The 21,970-nt window shown below is 36.8% G+C and overlaps 1 protein-coding gene across 1 annotated transcript in view; it reads right to left on the minus strand.

Annotated features, from left to right (window-relative positions):
- The window catches only part of LOC119065026 (A disintegrin and metallopeptidase domain 3-like), a 135,705-nt gene that overhangs the window by 58,402 nt on the left and 55,333 nt on the right, over positions 1–21,970 (minus strand). The window contains exons 13-18 of the mRNA XM_053660077.1: positions 20,661–20,856; positions 20,086–20,173; positions 19,636–19,808; positions 5,995–6,005; positions 1,729–1,815; positions 503–620 (exon numbers count right to left, since the gene is read on the minus strand). Of these exons, the coding sequence (XP_053516052.1) occupies positions 503–620; positions 1,729–1,815; positions 5,995–6,005; positions 19,636–19,808; positions 20,086–20,173; positions 20,661–20,856 (673 nt within the window). The remainder of the gene's footprint in view (positions 1–502; positions 621–1,728; positions 1,816–5,994; positions 6,006–19,635; positions 19,809–20,085; positions 20,174–20,660; positions 20,857–21,970) is intronic.

Consider the following 21,970-nt stretch of genomic DNA (forward strand, 5'->3'; position numbering starts at 1 on the left):
CATATGCTACGGGTATGAAAGACTTGATAATTTTTACCTTTCTATAGTATGGTTAATTTTAAAGATGCAAATTGGTTACAAACTAGCACATCACAATAGTTAACATCCTTGGAATATAGACTATATAATAAAACTGTCACCTATTCTGTAATTTAATAACATCAATTTAGAAACCTCTGCTATACCAGTAGAAATATTTGGGGAACCATGGTTAAACTTAAGGGGAAGCCTATTAAAATGTTCACTGCTGGATTTGAATTAAAAGTGTGTACAAAACTTTGATTGACAGTATGTTTTAGAGCTGCACTGTGTGATATAGTAGCCACTAGTCACACGTGGCTATTTAAATTTAAATTAAACACAGTAAAATAAAATGGACATTTCAGTTCCTTCGTTGCACTTTCCACACACCAGGTACTCAACAACTACATCCAAAGTGGAAATGTAGACTATTTCTAGAAGTGTAGAAAGTCCTAATGGAGCACACTGATTAGATACTGACCTTTACTCAAAATCCAATACCCATCATCCATGCTTCCTCCTGGGGATGACAGTGATGATTGACAAGAAGGAGGGGCATATCCAACATCACACTGACAATTGCCTCTAGTGTTACAAATCTCAAACCAAAACCAAATGAAAAATGAGAATATTATGTACACAATATAAAAATTGAATACACTATTTTTCATTGTTAATCAATATACATTACTAAAGTATTAGAATTTAGTATGTTATAGGTAGTGTTTATTTTAATGCGGAAAATAATTCTTAAAATAAAATTTGATAGAATACATGTCCATATTATATCTTTTCAAATGTCACAGGGATTTCCTGCTTTTTATTGCATTGCTAAATAATAGTATATAACATTGTTGATACAATTGAAATAGTTATTCTAGAAAGGAATAGAAATTATGAGGCCAGAAATTATAAAACTGTGGGAGTTTAAATTTATTATGAGTTGTGCTATATAAGAAAAACTGGCTATGACCAGAAGCAACCTTTATAAAAAATAGGGGGGAGTATCTAAAGAAAGCACTTGCTTAAACAGACACAGATAACAAAATTTATTTTGCTAGAAAATAAGAAACCTATAAAATAACTACATATCTGCCCTGGCCAGTGTGGCTCAGTGGACTGGAGCGTGATCCCATAACCCAAAGTTTGTGGGTTTGATTCTTAGTCAGGTCCCATACTTATGTTGAGGGTTCAATCCCCAGTCAGAGCATAAAAGGGTAGCAGCCAATCAAAATTTTTCTCTCACATCAATGTTTCTCTCTATCCCTTCCTCTCTCTCTACAAGCAATGAAAAAAATGTCCTCCAATAAGGATAAAGAAATAATAATAATTTTTTAAGTTCTTATAAATGTGATATGGTAGATGAATTGAAAGAAGGGTCAGAAGCAGAATAGAGAATCTAGAAATAGGTTCATGCAAAAGTTTGATTAAAATTAGAGAAGGAAATAAACAGAAAATAAACTGTGAATAGTAGGACATTTTAGTGATGTGGGAGAAAATTGTGAATCAAGACATACAGACACATCACTTTTTTTCTGGATCACTACATAGTATATGTAGCCCTAATACGTGTATAAATAATTTCTTGACAGCAACTTTCCATAAGAAATGTCCACATCAAATAATTCTGAACATATTATCTTGGAAAGGTTACTGACATGAATTCTTTTTAAAACTATACATAAAAATAGAGTCACCATTACATACCCCATGTCCACGGCATTTCCGAGCTGAATTACAGGTTACTGAATTGTTGTAAGTATGGGTAAGTTTGCAATATCTTCCATAACAGAACTACAATTTTAAAAACAAGTAACAACAAAACACATGAAATATGAAGAATGGGCAATCGTTCTTTGTACAACACAGAGGTACACACTTTGTAGGTACAGGGGTTGGTAACAGTAGGTTTACAGTGCTTTCTATGGAAAAAGACCGGCAGGCTAGGATTATTTACATTATGTACACATTCTTTAGTTGACTCTGTTTCACATACTCACACCTGTAAACTTACTTTTGCCCACCCTGTGTATGTAAAACAGATGAACCTGAATTTGATGACATCTATTCACTCAATAAAACAACTTATGCTACCAAATATGAAATATTGAAAATCAGATACAATTTTTTCTTTGAGGGTGCAGAGCTGTGAGTTAACTGATACTAATTGGCACAGAAGCACTTGCTGGCTCTAATCTCCTTAAGCCTGAATACCTGTTGGGGAGATGTGCAGCTCCTTGCCTTGCTAGAACATGTCCTGGAGAAAAATCTAGCATCACAAAGACTTGCTGATAAACCTGTGAAATCTGCTCTGCAAGAGCACTTTCATTCATATGTTAAGGGTCCGAGGAGGAAACCCTGAAACTCTGTTCCTGACAGACTCTGACTCACAGTAAGCCCTCAGATTTCTTTGAAATGTTATCTATTGTTCGATCCTTGCTGCCCTGTATCCTGTGTATTACAACCCAATAAAAGGCTATGGAGCAGGAAGCTCAGGGCCTTTTTCTCCTTGGAGAAACTGGCTGCTGCCGGCCTTTGTCTCCCCTGAGAAACTGGCCACAGCCCACTTCTCCTCCCCAAGCAGATCTCAGCATGTCGAGGGCCATATTCATTCACTCGTGTCCGTGGCACCAGGGGGGACTCGAGAAGAAGTCACTCCCACATCTTAGCACTTTTTATGCATTTTTATAATATACTTGTATATTCATATTGACCCTGTGAAAGAGATGTTTTTATCCTTATGTATATTTCATAAGAATTAACTTTACACTTTTAAGGCCACACAGTGAGTTAGTAACTGGGCCCATATTCAGTGCAAGAACTATTTTACTCACAGAACCTAATGATCAATGCTAAATTTCAGCATTCTTGCAATTTTTACATTTTTTTCAAACTTTAGTAACACTATCGCTCATTTTTTACACCAGCAATGTGATTTTGAGCAAGTCTTTATTTCTCCATACCTCGGATTATCCATCCTGGAATTTGAAATAGTAATCATACCCAAATGATTAAAAAGTATACATATAGTTTATGAGGATGAAATTATTAGTTACACATGAAGAAACAAAAGAAGTGTTTGGTGCAGAGTAAGTGCTCACTAAGTACAAGATTTACTTTAATTATTTATTTGTTTAATTTAATTTTCTTTTTTATTAAATCATTTTTATTGTTATTCTATTAGAACTTTCCCGATTTTCCCCCTTTGCCCTCCCCTACCCATCTCACACTCACACACCACTCCCACAGTCCATGGACACACTGTTGGATAACAGTTCTAGGTCTAGTCCCTTCCCCTTCTTTCCTCCATTAGTCCCCTCACCACTAACTCCCCTCAGGTCACATTCACTCTCTTCCACGTTTCCTTGCCTGTGGTTCTATGTTGTTCATTAGTTTATTTTGTTCATTCGATTCCTCTTATAGGTGAGATCATATGGTATTTGTCTTAAACTGCTGGGCTTATTTCACTTAGCATAATGCTCTCCAAGTCCATCCATGCTCTCATGAAAGGTAGGAATGTCTTCTTTCATTCTGCTGCATAGTACTCCATTGTGTAAATGTACCACTGTTTTTGATCCACTCATTTACTGAGGGGCACTTAGGTTGCTTCCAGCACTTGGCTATTGTAAATTGTGCTGCTATGAACATTGAAGTGCATAGGTTCTTTTGGATTGGTGTTTTGGGATTCTTAGGATATTGTCCCAGCAGTGGAATCACCAGGTCAAAAGGCAGTTCCATTTTTAGTTTTCTGAGGAAATTCCATACTGTTTTCCACAGTGGTTACACCAGTCTGCATTCCCAACAACAGTGTCCTAGGGTTACCTTTTCTCCACAGCTTCATCAGCACTTATTGTTTGTTGACTCATTTACGATATCCACTCTGACTGGTATAAAGTGGTATCCCATTGTGGTTTTAATTTGCATCTCTCTGATGCCTAGTGATGCAGAGCATCCTTTCATATGTCTCTGGGTACTCTGCATTTTCTCCTTGGAGAAGTGTCCGTTCAGGTCCTTCGCCCATTTTTTAATTGGACTGATTGTCCTCCTGCTGCTGTGGACTCATGTGAGTTCTTTATATATTTTGGAGATCAAACTCTTGTCTGATTTATCATTGGGAAACAAATTTTTCCCAATTTATCATTGGGAAACAAAAGGAAAAAATGATTCCCTTTTCATTTTCCTGATGTTTTCTTTAGCCATGCAGAAGCGTTTTAATTTCATGAACTTCCATTTGTTTATTCTTTCCTTTATATTCTTTGCTCTAGGGGATGTATCAGTGAAAATACTGCTGCAGAGGATATCTGAAATTTTCCTGCCTATGTTTTCCTCCAGGATTCTTATGGTGTCACAACTTTTATTTAAGTCTTTTATAAGTTTATTTTGGTGTATGATATACGTTGGTGGTCAAGTTTCATTTTTTTGCATGTAGCTATCCAGATCTCCCAACCCCATTTGTTGAAGAGATTATTTTTGTTCCATTTTATGCTCCTGTCCCCTTTGTCAAATATTAATTGACCATAGAGGCATGGGTTTATTTCTGCGCTCTCTATTCTGTTCCTTTGATTTATGTGTATGTTCTTATGCCAGTACCAGACTGTTTTGATTACAGTGGCCTTGTAATATAATTTGATATCAGGTATTGTGATCACTCCTACATTGTTCTGTCTAAAAGTGGCTAGGAGCCCTCACTGCTGTGGCTCATTGGATTGAGTGTGAGCCTGTGAACCAAAGGGTCGCTAGTTTGATTTCCAATCTAGAACACATGCCTAGGTACAGGACCAGGTCCCCAGTAGAGGGTGTGCAAGAGGCAACCACACATTTATGTTTCTCTTTCTTTCTGCCTCCCTTCCTCTCTGTCTGAAAATAAATAAATAAAATCTTTTAAAAATAAAATAAAGTAAAATAAAAATGGCTAGAAAATTCAGGGTCATCTATGGTTCCACATAAGTTTTTGAAATGTTTGTTCTATACCTGTGAAATATGTCATTGGTATTTTAATAGAGATTGCACTGAATCTATAAATTGCTTTGGGTAGTATGGGTATTTTGATGATATTAATTCTACTAATCCATGACCATGCTATATTCTTCCATTTATTTGTGTCTTTCTTCATTTCTTTATTCAGTGTTGTGTAGTTTTCTGAGTACAGGTCTTTTACCTCCTCACTTAGATTCATTCCTAGGAACCTTGTTTTTTCTTGTTGCTATAGTAAATTGGATTTTTTCCGAATTTCTGTTTCTGATATTTCATTGTTGGTGTACAAAAATGCTTTTGATTTCTGAATATTGACTTTGTATCCTGATGCTTTTCCAAATTCATTTATTAGGTCAAGTAGGTTTTTTTGATGGAGTCTACAGGCTTTCCCATGTACACTATCATGTCATCTGCAAACAGTGAGTTTTACTTCCGCCTTTCTAATTTGGATGACATTTATTTTTTTCTTGTCTGATCACTGTGGCTAGAACTTCCAATGTTGTGTTGAATAGAAGTGGTGAAAGCAGACACCCTTGTCTTGTTCCTGATCTTAGTAGGAAAGCTTTTAGTTTTTTGCCTATTGAGTATGATGTTGGCTGTAGGTTTCTCATATATGGGCTTTATTATGTTGAAGTATGCTTCCTCTACTACCACTTTGCTGAGTGTTTTTATCATAAATGGACACTGTATCTTATCAAATGCTTTTTCCATATCTACTATAGGGTAATGTAATTTTTGTCTTTCCTTTTGCTTATGTGATGTATAATGTTTATTGATTTGAGAATATTGTAACATCCTTGTATCCCTGGGATGAATCCCACTTGATCATGGTATATGGTCTTTTTAACGCATTTCTCAATTTTTATTGTGAGTATTTTATTGAGAATTTTAGTATCTATACTCATCAGTGATATTGGCCTGTAGCTTTTTTTCCTTTGTTGTGTCTTTGTGTGGTTTGGAGACTAGAATGACTCTGGCCTCATAAAGACACTTTGGGACTCTTCCTTCTTCTTGAAATTTTTAGGATAGTTTGAGAAGGATAGGAGTTGTTTCTTAAACATGTGGTAAAATTCACATGTGAATTTATCTGGTCCAGGGCTTTTGCATGTCAGGTCAGGAGTTTTTGACTATTATTTCAATTTCACTAGTTTTTATTGGTTTATTCAGGCTTTTTGCTTCTTCTTGATTCAGTTTTGGCAGATTGTATGTTTCTAGAAATGTGTTAATTTCACCCAGACTGTGCAATTTCTTGACATATAGTTGTTCATAGTAATTTCTTACAATCATTTGTATATCTGTGATCTCAGTTGTAACTTTTCCTCTTTCATTTCTGATTTTATTTATATGGGTCCTCCCTCTTTTTTTCTTGACGAGTCTGATTAAAGATTTGTCAATTCAAAGAACCAGGTCTTAGATTTATCAATCCTTTGCATTGTTCTTTTAGTGCCTATGTCATTTAATTCTTCTCTGATCTTGACTATTTTCTTCCTTCTACTCAGTGTGGGCACTGTTTGTTGTTGTTCCTCTAGTTCTTATAGAAGTAGGGTTAGGTTCCTAATTTAAGGTTTTTCCATTGCATTTAGATAGGCCTATATTGCTCTGAACGTTCCTCCCTATACCGCCTTTGCTGTGTCCCATAAGTTTTGGTTTGTTGTTTGTTCATTTTAATTTTTTCCAGATACTTTTGATTTCTTCCTTGAACTCATTGTAGACCCATTCATTATTTAATAACATGTTACTCAGTCTCCATATATTTGAAAGTTTTTGATAAACTATTCTCCTGTTCTAAATCCTATAAATAAAACATTCAAAGACTCTATCACAACCAATACTTAGCAAACTTGCATTGTTGGAATAATGCCTATCTCCATGGAGTGTATTGTTCACTTAGTATCACAAAATGAGATTTATAAGGGTTTTTAGAATTATTATTATGTAATAAGGAAGATAGGCTTTTCTTCATATTTATAAATAAGAAGTAACTTCTCTCTCTTTTTGATCAACGAAATCAAGTACACAGACACATCAATTAATAGATCAATAGACTGATAACTCTTACAAAGGACCCACATTAGGAGGGGGTTTTCAAGATGGCGGTGGACTAGGACGGAGTAGATACCAGTTCCTAGTACAAAAGAGACAGAAACCTATCCGATCGGACGAGGTGAGGCCAGCAAGCCAGCAGTTGCCAAGCATATATGAAAATAAGAGACCAGAAACCTCATCGGTCACGGAGGAACCAGACGGTAGGGAGACAGCAGCGGTACAGTAGTCTCTAGGACGGAGCAGGGAGAAACAGCCGGTGCAGGGTAGGGGAACCAGCGCCCTGTGGCGAGAGCCCAACGGCTCCTGGGACAGCCTTCAGCGCCCAGACGGCTCCCTCCCTGGAATTTTTCTGCCAGGCAGGCCGAGTGGCCCAGGCAAAGAGGTGTGGAAGAAATTTCAGCCTGCGCGCAATCTGGGGAACTAGTCGATCCACACGCAGTGTGTCTGGGCAAGTGCCTGAGGGCGCCTAGGCCAACGTTCAGCGCCCAGAAAGCTCCCTCCCTAGGATTTTTGGGCCCGGACCGGCCAAGAGACCCAACCAGAGGGGAGCAGAGGAGATTTCAGCCTGCACACAGTTCTGGGTCCAGCACCCGGCCTGGTGCTGCTACATCCCTAGGGTTTTTGTTTTTGGTTTTTTTTTTTTTTTTGCCAGAGGTTGGCCAGGGAACCCAGACAAACACAGGAGCAGAAGGGATACACACCACACAGTGTGCCATGACGAGCACACAGAGTTTCTAGGTCTGTGCCCAGTCCTCAGATCGGCTCCCGGCTTCCAGTCTACCCCCCTCAGACTATCTGGAAGCCCGGGACGCTGAGGGGTCCTGGGAAAAGAGCTGAGACCCTCAACCTCCTCCCTTTCTGGCCAAGCAAGGTGGGGGGCCAGGAGAGACTTGTTTGATAGAGTTACAGAGAGGGTGCGGAGGACAAAGGGCCCCAACCAAAGACTCTGTGGTTGCCAGCCCAGGAGAACTCAGAGGTGCAGCCTGGGGCCCTGAATCCAGTAGACACTGCAGCCTGGTCTGCTTCACACCCAGTTTGGCAGCAAACCCAGGACTGGGCAGAGGGTCTGGGGCTTCCCAACTGAACAGGGGCTGGCCTGTGCTCAATCCCGAGGGAACCAGGCAACTAGGCCGGTGCAGGTGCCCGCAAACACAGCAAACCAGTCTATGACGGTAACCCCTAGGAGGGGAGCACTACAAGAAAGTCCTAGTTCCCCATTGTAGGGAGCTGGGGGAGAGGCGCCAAGTGTCTGGATCCTGAGAGGGGCTGGCTGAAAAAATCACAACAATCGACCCTCAGCCAACTGCAACCAGAAAAACCGGTTCGGCTAGTTTGAAGCCAACAAGTGACATTCCTTTTTCTGAGGTTGTTTTTGAGAGATTATTTTTGTGCGTTTTTTGTTTTTTGTTTTTTTACTTTATTTTATTTTTATTCTTTCTTTTTTTATTTACCTTTCTTCCTTCTCCATTCCTTTTCTTTATCTTTTTGCTTTTTTAAAGTAAACTGTTATTTCTTTTAAACTTTATTACTGTTTCATCTTTCCATACTTTTGTCCTCTTTTCCCGGATTTTCTGTTTTATTTCTTTTTCTTTTCTTTCTAAACTTATTGCTCTTTCTTCCATTCCCCTACCATTTTTTCTTTCTTCCTTTTATTTCTTTCCTTATCATTTCTTTCTTTTACCCACAAGAGTCACAATCAACTTGAAAATATAAAAAGACCAGAGCTGGACCCATAGAAGAGGCCTCCCAATAGTAGAGTCAGAGAGACAAATTGCACATTGTTGTAGGAGAGAAGCCACAAGTTGCTGCATATTTGAGTAGGTGGAAGCAGAGAACAACAGGATAACCAAAAGAGGCTGCACCATTGAAATTCACAGGCATTCCACCACAAAAGTTCATACCATAAACCCAGGGTGTCAAAACAGATTAATCTAAGAAGCTGAGGCTAACAAGAAGAGTCTCACAAACAATGGGAAGACAAAGAAACAATCCCCAAATGAAAGGAAAGGAGGAATCCTCAGAAAGAATGTTAGATGAAACAGAGGCAAGTCAACTATCAGATACTGAATTCAAAGCACTGGTGATCAGGAAGTTCAAAGAGCTCACAATCAGCTACCAGAAACTACAGGGAAGCTACAATGATCTCACTGTGAACTATATCAACATGAAAAGGAAATGGAAATTATTAGCAAGGGCCAAGAGGAAATGAAGAATACAATTTCTGAATTAAAAAACACAGTGGAAAGCATTAAAAATAGGGTGGATGAAACAGAAGATCGGATTAGTGAATTGGAGGACAAAGTAGAAAGCATCTCACAGAAAGAACAGGAAAGGGAAAAGAGGCTCAGAAAGAATGAAGAGAGATTAAGAGAAATGCAAGACAATATGAAACGTAATAATATCCGAATAATAGGAATACCAGAAGGAGAAGAAGAAGAACAAGGGATAGAAAACATATTTGAAAGAGTAATGAGAGAAAATTTCCCTAATTTGACAAAAGAAAAAGTCACACAAATCCAGGAATCACACAGAGTCCCATTCAAGAGGAACCCAAAGAAGCCCACTTCAAGACACATCATCATTAAAATGGCAAACTTCCAAGACAAAGAGAGAATCTTAAAGGCAGCAAGGGAGAAAAAAGAAATAACATACAAGGGTGTCCCAATAAGGTTAGCCACCGACTTCTCAATGGAAACACTCCAAGCAAGAAGAGATTGGCAAGAAATATTCCAAGTAATGAGAAACAGAGGCCTACAACCAAGGCTACTTTACCCAGCAAGGCTCTCAATCAAGATAGAAGGCCAAATAAAGAGCTTCCAAGACAAAAGAAGTCTAAAAGAATTTGCTGCCACCAAGCCAGCTCTACAAGAAATACTAAAAGGTCTGCTTTAAGGAAAGGAAGGAAAAGAGACAGACAGAGAGGAACACAGGTACAAAAATGGCAATGAATAAGTACCTATCAATAATAACCTTAAATGTAAATGGATTAAATGCTCCAATCAAAAGACACAGAATAGCGTCATGGATAAGAAAGTATGACCCACACATATGCTGCCTACAAGAGACCCACCTCAGGACAAAAGACCATCACAGACTAAAAGTGAAAGGCTGGAAACAAATTTTCCAAGCAAATGGACAAGAAAAAAAGCTGGGGTAGCAATTCTCATATCAGACAAAATAGACTTCAAAAAAAGAGCCATAAAGAGTGACCCAGAAGATCACTTCATAATACTCAAGGGAAGAATCCACCAAGAAGACATTAACATCATAAATATATATGCACCCAACATAGGAGCACCAAAATATATAAGGAAAATCTTAGAGGAATTCAAGAAAGATATAGACAGCAACACAATTATAGTGGGGGATTTTAACACCCCACTATCAAAAATGGACAGATCTTCCAAACAAAATATCAACAAAGACATTGCGGCATTAAACAACACCCTTGATGAAATGGACCTAACTGATATATACAGAGCTCTTCACCCCAAAGAAACTAAATACACATTCTTTTCAAATGCACATGGAACATTCTCAAAGATAGACCACATGATAGGGCACAAAACAAGCCTCAACAAATTCAAGAATATTGAAATCATACCAAGCATTTTCTCTGACCATAAGGGACTGAAACTGGAAACCAACCCCAAAGGAAAAAACCCAAAACACCCAAAATCATGGAGACTGAACGGTATGCTATTAAACAATGAATGGGTCAAGAATGAAATTAGGGAAGAAATCAAAAAGTTTCTGGAAACAAATGAAAATGATCTCACAACAACCCAAAACTTATGGGATACAGCCAAGGCAGTCCTGAGAGGGAAGTTTATAGCAATACAGACCTACCTAAAGAAAACAGAAACATTTCAAACAAATGACCTTACTCTACGCCTGCAAGAACTCGAGGAACAACAACAAAAACAGCCCAAAGCAAGTAGAAGGAAGGAAATAACTAAGATCAGAGCAGAACTAAATGACATAGAGACTAAAAGTACAATTCTAAAGATCAATGAATCCAGGAGTTGGTTCTTTGAAAAAATAAACAAAATAGACAAGCCTTTAAGTAGGCTCATCAAGAAAAGAAGGGAACGGACACAAATAAACACAATCAGAAATGAAAGAGGAGAGATTACAACTGATACCACAGAAATAGAGAGGATTGTAAGAAATTACTATGAAGAACTGTATGCCAAGAAATTTGAGAACCTAGGGGAAATGGACACATTTCTAGAAAAATATAATCTCCCAAAACTCAATGAAAAAGAAGTAGAACAGCTGAATAGACCAATAACAGCAAAAGAAATTGAAGCAGTAATCAAAAAACTCCCATCACACAAAAGCCCTGGACCAGATGGATCCACAGGAGAATTCTACAAAGCATTTAAGGAAGAGCTAACCCCCATTCTTCACAGACTATTCCAAAAAATACAAAAGGATGGAAAACTCCCAAACTCCTTTTATGAAGCCAGCATCATCCTAATTCCAAAACCAGATAGAGATACAACAAAGAAAGAAAACTTCAGGCCAATATCGCTGATGAACATAGACGCTAAAATCCTCAACAAAATATTAGCAAATCGCATCCAACAATATATCCAAAAGATTATACACCATGACCAAGTGGGATTCATCCCAGGGATGCAAGGATGGTTCAACATTCGCAAAACAGTAAATGTAATACATCACATAAACAAAAGCAAAGACAAAAACCACATGATCATATCAATAGACGCAGAAAAAGCTTTCGATAAGGTACAACACCCATTTATGATAAAAACACTCAGCAAAATGGGAATAGAGGGAACATTCCTCAATATAATAAAGGCCATTTATGAGAGACCTACAGCCAATATCATACTCAATGGACAAAAACTAAAAGCTTTTCCACTAAGATCAGGAACAAGACAAGGATGTCCACTTTCACCACTTCTATTCAATATAGTATTAGAAGTTTTGGCCACAGCAATCAGGCAGGAAAAGGAAATAAAAGGCATCCAAATAGGAAAGGAGGAAACAAAATTGTCACTGTTTGCAGATGACATGATAGTGTACATGGAAAATCCTATAGACTCTACCCAAAAACTGCTCAAACTAATTAATGAATTTGGCAAAACAGCAGGATACAAAGTCAATATCCAGAAATCAAAGGCATTTTTGTATACAAACAATGAATCAGCAGAAGCAGAAATCAAGGAAAAAATCCCATTCGATATAGCAAAAAGAAAAATAAAATATTTGGGAATAAACCTAACCAAAGAGGTAAAAGACCTGTATGCAGAAAACTACACAGCACTGAAGAAAGAAATCAGGGAAGACACAAACAAATGGAAACATATACCGTGTTCATGGATTGGAAGAATTAACATCATCAAAATGTCCATACTACCCAAAGCAATATACAGATTCAATGCAATACCTATTAAAGTACCAATGGCATACTTCACAGACATAGAACAAACACTTCAAAAATTTATATGGAATCATAAACGAGCCCGAATAGCAGCTGCTCTTTTGAGAAAGAAGAACAAAGTAGGAGGGATCACAATACCTGATATCAAACTGTATTACAAAGCCACTGTAATCAAAACAGCCTGGTACTGGCATAAAAACAGGCACATAGACCAATGGAACAGAACAGAGAACCCAGAAATCAACCCAACCCTCTACAATCAATTAATATTCGACAAAGGGGGCAGTAACATAAAATGGAGTAAAGATAGCCTCTTCAGCAAATGGTGTTGGGAGAACTGGACAGCTACGTGCAAAAAAAATGAAACTTGAGCACCAACTTACACCATACACCAAAATAAATTCAAGGTGGATAAAAGACTTAAATATAAGCCATGACACCATTAAAGTCCTAGAGGAGAACATTGGCAAGAAAATCTCAGATATTCCACGCAGCAACATTTTTACGGATATGTCCCCTAGAGCAAGGAATATAAAGGAAAGAATAAACAAATGGGATCTCATCAAAATAAAAAGCTTCTGCATGGCTAAAGAAAACAGTATTAAATTAAAAAGACAACCAACTGTATGGGAAAACATATTTGCCAATGATACCTCAGACAAAGGTTTAATCTCCAAAATATACAAAGAACTTACACGACTCCACTCTAGGAAGACATCGAACCCAATTAAAAAATGGGAAAAGGACTTGAACAGACACTTCTCTAAAGAGGACATACAGAATATCCAGAGACACATGAAGAGATGCTCAATATCGTTAGCTATCAGAGAGATGCAAATTAAAACCACAATGAGATACCACTTTACACCAGTCAGGATGGCTATAATAGACAAAGCAACAAACAACAAATGTTGGAGAGGGTGTGGGGAAAAGGGGACCTTAGTTCACTGTTGGTGGGATTGCAGACTGGTACAACCATTATGGAAAACAGTATGGAATTTTCTCAGAAAAATAAAATTGACCTGCCTTTTGACCCAGCAATTCCACTGCTAGGATTATACCCCAAGAATCCTAAAACATCAATTTCAAAGAACCTATGCACCACAATGTTCATAGCAGCACAATTTACAATAGCCAAGAGTTGGAAGCAACCTAGGTGCCCATCAGTAAATGAATGGATCTAAAAATTGTGGTACATATACACCATGGAATTCTATGCAGCAGAGAGAAAGAAGGAGCTACTACCTTTTGCAACAACATGGATGGAGCTGGAAAGCATTATGCTGAGTGAAATAGGCCAGGCATTGAAGGACAAATACCATATGATCTCACCTTTGACAGGAAGCTAAAGAATAAAACAAACAAGCAAACAGAATAAAAATAAAGACGCTGAAATAGAGAACAAGTGGGCAGCGACCAGAGGGGAGAGGGAAGGGAACTTAAGGGGAAAAAGGGGGAGGGATTTTGAGGAACAAGTATGAAAGACACAGAGATGAGGACTGGGGGGGGAATGGGAGGGAGGGGGGAGACCGGGCAGGGGGGTGGGGTGGGAAGGGAGAAATAGATAAAAAAAAATGTACTTGAAAAGTAACTAAATAAAATTTAATATTAAAAAAAAAGTTAATAACTGAAAAAAAAAAGGACCCACATTAAATGAGAGTGAGGTAAAGAAGCCTTAACTTTCCAACCTCTCTAAAATCAACTGAATAATTCAGGATAACTAGTGAAAATAACCTTGGTTTAAAATACGCTCAGTATGATTCTCATTTAGATGGACAGATTTAGTGCACAAAATAGACTCCTTCTTCCCCAATAAATGAGGGTAAAGAGGAATCAAAAAGAGGCAATCGGAAAGAGAGAGATTTAAGAAATGAAATGAAGGCCATTGATGGATAAAATGGAGAAAGCAACCACATCCAGTACAATGGCAAAGAAGAGGACAGAGTTCATCAGCCTCACAGTGCTGCAGAGGAGCTGCAGCCTCAGAGTCATAAGGAAGAATTGAGGAGGAAGAGCTGAAGGGGCAGGATTGGAGAGGGTAGATAAAATGTGGAATTACCAATGGAAGTTTATTCACAAAACCACAAAATCAGTTAGCTTTCAATATGCACCACTCGCTTCTTCCACTCAATGACAGAATGTAGTCAGCACAAGATTTTTATCCACCGAGACAAAATTTAGATAGGTATTTTGTTTTCTGAAGCAATTGAAATAATGGTGCCTACAGAATTTTGGCTTCTCAAGTGATCTGCCATAGAATAGGCACTATCCAACTAAAGTATTGTAAGTGCCACAGCCTAAAATTCAGCTTCAAAAATGAACACTGTCATGTGACAAACCCCAGTCACACAGGGAAAGCTTCCAATTAGGTATTTTTTATTAAAAATGGTGTGGGAGTGAAAAATCATGGCAGCTTAAAGCTCCTACTGAATGAAGCAGAAAAAGTCTTTCTTCCTCCCTCTCTCTCCTCCCTTCCTTCCCTTCCCCTCCTTTTCCTTCCTTTATATTTCCTTTTCTCTCTTCTTTCCTTCTTTTCCCTCCATGGGGGCATTACCCAGTTGAGCATGGGCTAATGATCAAGACTTTCCCAGGCAGAGAATCACTGCTGGATAAATGAGTACTCTATAAAGCCATACAAGGTTGGAATGACAAACCAGGGGCCTTTCGAATGCATAGCTCATTTCCCACAGAACATTAGGTGAATCCCATTATTGTGTAAGATGATAGAAGACTGGTTAACCAGCATGGAAATCTTCTGTAGAATTTGTATGTCTAGTTCCCATATGGTTTTAGTTCTATTATTGTAACTGCTTCTCTTGTACATAATGTATAATTTCATTCTCACTACTTTTAAGATCCTATTTATTTGTCTTTAATTTTCAGAAATTTTATTATGCTGTATCCTACTATGGACTTTCCTGGGTTCATCCTATGTGATGTTCTTTCAGCTTCTTTCCTCTGTAGGCTTATGCCTTTTGACAAATTTTAAAACTCTCCAGGCATTATTTACTCAAATACTGTTCCATGCTTAAATTCTTTCTCCCATTATCTAGGATAGCAACACCAAGGATATTATATCTTTTTTTATACCTCCACATGTCCTTGAATCTCTATTTATTTTTTCATCTTATTGCTCAAATTGAGTATTTTTAGGGGTTCTGTCTTCAGCTTCCCTAATTTCTTCTCTTGTCCCTATCATTCTTCTCCTGGGATCATCACTGAGTTTTATATACAGGGTGGGGCACAAATAGGCATGTTTACAGAATCATGGCCACTTTAGATTCTTTGAAGGGTGTTTTTAATAACAATGTCATCTTGGTGATAGTGATAGTTGGGGTTTTTTCTCTTATAAGTTCAGATCTTTGCTGGTCCTTGGGATTAAGAGTGACTGTGATTAAAACCTGTATATTTTGAATATTATGTTATGAGATTTTGAATCCTGCTTAAACCTTCTCTTTTACCAGTTCTCCTCAGAGCTCTGGAGTAGGGGAAAGGGACACTGTCTCATTATTGCCAGGTACAGTTAGAAATACAGGATCCACTCACACCTACAATGTGAAGGTTCTTAATTACTATAAAGATCAGAAGATAACAACCTCTCCACTAACCTGCTCATACCATTTCGATGAGAGTGGAAGTGTGGTCACATTTTTTTCTGTGTTATTTGGCAGAAATAGAGTAGTCATTGTTTAAGAGTGTACTGCATTGCTAGGTTATTCCTTTGGCTAAAGAAATTAGGCTTATCATGAGAGCTTCCTTTTGTCTATGCCATTTGGTATTTCTGAGTTACTGACTACTCTAGCACCCAGTTGAGGATATATGAGGTCCCTAGCTGGTCTGCCTTTCTCTTTCCAGCTTTCAAAGTATTCTTAGTTTGCTTTTTATATAACACCCAGGTTTTTAAACTATGTATAGCATAAAGAAAAGGGGAAAGCATATCCAGTCTGTCCTTCTATAACCTTAAATCTCTATTTAGTAGTTTTTAACCATAATGTAATGCACTTATGTTTTCCTTTATATTATTCACATATATCATTTAAGAAATCTTTAATTGTGCCAGGCACGACACCTAATATTTCTCTGAGGACTTTATTAAAACATTTTAATCTCCAACTTCTTCAAAATAATATTTCCTATTTTATTCTAAAGGTTAGTTTATATATCCTTGTACCAATACTGCATTTTTTAATTTTATATTTAGTGATGTAAATGTCTGCTTTCCATTTTCTTCTCCAAAATTATGTTAGCTATTTTGTATTTGTAGCCTTTTGCATTTCCATATAAACCTTCAAATCAGTCTTTCAATTTCCCCCAGCAACACATTAACACATTGCTCCCCCTCCAAAAAAAAAAAAGTAGCTTCTGGGATTTTGATGTTTGATAGCATAAATATTCATTGATTTTCTAGGATATTGACATTTATGTAGGTCTTCTTTGATTCTCTAATAATGTTTTGCAGCTTTCCATGTAGAGGTTGTCTTGCATATTTTTGGTTAGATCATCCTAGCTTTTGAATGCTATCTGAATGCTAGAGCTTCTTCTACAAACTTTAGTTTTTTTATCTATTATGAAGCTATAATAACTAAGATATAAAATCACAGGGTTGCTGCAATCTTGACTTAGGGACAACCAGCAAGATCTTAAGCCAAAGACATGAGTTGTGCTTTTGTAAAAAACATAACCCCAAAAATTTCTATGTGCGATCCAAATATCAGAAATGCATGTTTTTCCCTGATGTCTCACTTGTCATAATTTTGCAAATATATTTCCATGCCATTAAAAATTATTTACAAATATTATTTTAGAAAGAGATGCAGTGTTGAATATACTGTAATTTATCTTACCAACTATTATCATCATTTCACATGTCTTGATGTTTTCCTGTTATAACTTACATCATAATTGCCCTATACCGATGTATATTTCCTAATAGCTGAAAATTACTTTCATATTATTACATTAGAAATGGATAAAAAGTATGATATTTGACTTCTTACACTTTCTCATTTTCTCACGCAACTCTAGAAAATACTTTAGTTACGTATTAATTTATTACAAAGGCTACGACTCAGGAACATCCAAGTGGAAGAAATTTATAAGGCAAGATATTAGGGTTGGGGGTGGAGGCATTAGCTTCCATGTCCTCTCCAGGTACATTATCAGCACAGCAAGTCAATGAGTACATCAACTTAGAAACTCTCTGAATCTCACTGTTTGAAAGTTTCTGTAGAGTTCACTCTTCAACCATACCACTCTCCACCATGAAGCTCTGTTATGTGAGACTTGGGAGATGGCATTAAAAGTTCCAAACTTCTAATCATTTGATCTCTCTGGTGACCAGCCCTCTTCTGAAGCTACATAGAGGCCTAATGAAAATCATTTAATTGGTTTGGTTGAGAGGGGATGAATAACAAAAAATATTGTTATTACTCAGGAAATTCCAAGGGCTTTGGGAGCTCTGTGCCAGAACCACAGACTAAGCCCAAATTATTTTTGGTATTATACACACACAAGCACACACACACATAAAATACATACTGTATACTATTCATATATACATAGAGCATAATATCAAAAATAATTGTAATATATAATAACCATTATAACACCAAAATTATATATGTGCACATATATGTATCTATACATATATGCACATGTGTGCGGGCATATGCACGTGTGTGCACATGTGTGTGTGCCATTTTACTGCTTTTTTTCTAGCAGTAAACTGCTAGAAAAAAAGGAACAATTAAATTAGTTAATAAATTTATGTATTTACTCTGCCATGTTTGTTGTAAACAATTTTCACTTTGTTTTAAATGATCTTGGAAGGGAAGACATATTATTGCATAGTGTTGTGGACAAAAGAAGGAGGGCCACATACTCAACCTGACAACCTCTAGGAAGGTCTGTATGGTGGGTCTTATGCACTTGAACACCAAAAGTAACCACATAAGATGGTCTACAATTAAAACTTCCTAACTAAAAGCCAGTCATGGTAGGTAGTCATGTTGTAGGCCCCTAGGTGGCATCTTCCTAGACAAAAGTCAGTCTTTATCTTAACTGAGCTTATAAGGGTTCTTTTGCATATAAGATAACATACCCACGCAATGTCAGAATAATCACAACCACTATACCAGAGAATATGACCACAGAACCCCTCAATGGTATCTTGTTCTTCCACATACCATCTCTATGTGCTATAAATGTTCAATGTTAACTATTCTGTACACAGCAATGCAAAGCCAGTATGTGTCTATTTGTTTTACTTTTCATCCAGCCTCAGAGATTTCCCAGCTTTGCTTTTTCCAGCCTCCCTAATCTACCACCAATGGATATTATGTCACTACCCCTACAACTTCTCCTGTGATTCTCATGTATAAAAATAAGCAGTAAACCTTCTATTCTCCAGAGCACTTTATCAATCCATTGAAATTTGACTTCCCAGCAATTGTTGTCAGTCTGGCTCAAATAAGTGCTTATAACATTTTTTCTTAGGCTAGGCATTCTTTCTTGACAATGTAGTAAATACCAAAACGTTCCTTTGTGATTATTATTTTCATTTGAGGATGTCTTTTCCCATTCTGAAGTAAGTTCACTCACTTCCTTTTTCTTATTTTTCATTTCTTAAAATGCTGTTTCTCTATGTAAATTATTTTAATTAAAATGTAAGATAATTATGTGCATTTTTAGTCAACTATTTTGGTGGTAATAATTTAAAAATAAGGGCCAAATTTTTAACAAGTATACTATGCTTTTGGAGAAAGAAAAGAATAGGCTGATAAGTACATGTTTTACTTTCGTTACAGCCAAATTAGTTCTCATTAATTACTACAAGACTAAACACTTGAGGACTTGGGGGTTTTGTTTTTGTCTATTTGTTGTCCTTCTTATTATTCAGATTGTTCTATTCTACTTTTTCAGTGTCTTATTTGCATTTTTTCTTTTTTTGTTTACACAAATTATAGCAGACCAAATCCTAGCCTAATGAAGAGGCTTAGATTCTCAACTGTGAGAAAACAAATTTAAATATCTATAGCAAAGTTTATAATAAAAATGATAAGAAAGCAAGTGCTCCTTTGACTAACAGAAATCTTGACCTTTGACTCTATCTCTCATTCACACATACACAGACACAAACACTAAACAGAATCAAGTAAAATTTATATTTACCTTTTGATGACCACATGCAGTGCCATCACCTACATAGGTTCTCGTTTCAGGAGCAGTACTTCTCATACTTGCTGATATACATACATGGCCTCCAAAGTAAGTATATTGCATATCATAAGCTGCCAATGGTACCGCTAGACGTGTATGCATCCAGTGACAAACTAGCTTTCCACAAAGAATATCGCTGCCAATATAAAGCAGAGAAAATTTTCCAAACATCAATTCAGGACACGATGTATTAGGTAAATAACAATTCAAACTATGAGGATAATTCAAAATGTTACCCAGACCATAACAGTAAAGCTATTCAGAATATACAGCATTTTATAAAATGCTACATATAAATTTAGCTGTATGTATTATATTCACCTCTCATTTGAATTTAGTGGCTCATTGCAGAAAACACATACACAAAAAAATACACATGCATTCAGAAAATGGATAGTTTTCTAAATACACACGCAAAGTTACATGTCCTTCCACAGTTTCCAAAGGAATCTCCATGAATATTCACTTCTTGTAAACACAGATAATCAGCACCTTTAGCAACTGAAACATAAAGTTCTCATTATGCATCTTAAACACAAACAATTAAAACTAAAAGTGTGGCAAATTCATACAGATATATCTAGACAGCAGCAATGCCCAGTCAGTGCCATTCACTACAAATTTTTGATGTCATCTACTGCCTATTCAAGAAGGAGAAATACGCCTTAAAATACCAACTTCAGAGGAAAAAAATTGGTACTCTGCAGAAATGGTGAAGAAATCAAACAGTCATTTGCTCTTTTATCTAAAATTCTTATATTTCCTTTGCACCTATCACCTGAAATTTTACTAATGTTCTATTCTTTGTCCTATCATTATTAAGCCTATTTTGCCTCGACAGAACTCAAAGTGCTTTGATTTGCAATTTTATTTTCAGTGAACAATGGATTTGAATAAATAATGCCTTTCATTGTGGCTTATAGAGTGGATCACTAACTTTAGAAATACAGTTTAAAAACAAACCCCAGGAAAAACATACAACTATTACATTTTCCAAATAACTCCATGCACTGTCTGTCCGGATCTTGGCATTTTCCCCCAAAACAATAGGTGGTCTTATTACTACATGGCTCTAAGTCCGCGGCTTTCACATCTGGTGCACAAAACTCAGACATTCCATTGCAATATTCTGGAAAATCACATGGATCTGTGCTTTTCCGACATAGTTTTCCTTTATCAATAATCTGTGGTAAAAAGAGAAACAAATAATATTTTTGTAAGACATTTTATCCAAAACTTTAAAGTGCTTCACTCTACAATTAAGTCTTACCACACTACTCCAAGAAAGATACTATTATCTGCTATTATAATTTAGATTAACTGTCATTAGAGGTAAGAATGATGAGAGATGAAATGACTTGTCAAAGATCACCTATTAGTTCAATACTGGAGTGGTATCACTCAGATTCCTGACTGATGCTATTCACATGAAGCAAAGCATCTGTGCATATAATCCACTGAGCATAACACCATCCTCTTGAAATAATTTGCTGACCTATTATGAAATTTAAGTGGACATGAACAAAATGGCATCAGATCGTGTACTCAAACCCAACATGAAATTCGCAGGCAAGTATGTATGTCATTTTCTGAAAGATGGGGAAATGTTAAACACACGAGTTAGAATATGTTTTAAATCAGAAAATGTTGAAGTCCCTTTAAAATAGTGTTGAGCTCTCTCATTGTTCCTGGGAACTTCCAATTTGAGAACAATGGGAAACTGAACGTGGTCTGCACTGACAGAGTAAGTGGGCGCCATTTCCAAGGTAGAGGTTCTAGGGTGAAGGCTTTTCACAAGGCTGTTGCTCTGATTCCATGGTTGCACCTGACTGTTTGAGACAAAGGACACTGTTGATTACTTTTTTGATCTTCCTGAAACAAATATTTTTTAAAGAAGTAAGCCAAAAATGTAAAACAATTAAATGAGAGCATTGTGTTGGTAGTCATTTGGATTCTATTACATTTTAACTACTTAAAGATAATTATAAATTTACTTAAAAGTTCTAGAGAAATACATTTGAAAGAACCCAAGTGTCCATCAGTGAAGGAATAGACAAACTGTGGTATATACATGCAATGAAATATTTCAATCCATATATAAAAATGGAAGAATGACATAGGCTAAAGGTGAATAATCTTTGAAAATACTATATTGAATAATGACACCAAACATCACATATTGTATGGTTCTACTTATATGAAATATCCAGAATAAGTAAATCCATAAAGACAGAATGCAGATTAGTGGTTGCCAAGGAGAAAAGGATAGCAAGTGCTTAATGGGTTAGGGGTTTTCTG

Source organism: Artibeus jamaicensis, unplaced genomic scaffold (assembly GCF_021234435.1).
Source record: "Artibeus jamaicensis isolate MK-2021 breed Jamaican fruit bat unplaced genomic scaffold, CSHL_Jam_final scaffold_833, whole genome shotgun sequence".
Taxonomy (NCBI): Eukaryota; Metazoa; Chordata; class Mammalia; order Chiroptera; family Phyllostomidae; genus Artibeus; species Artibeus jamaicensis.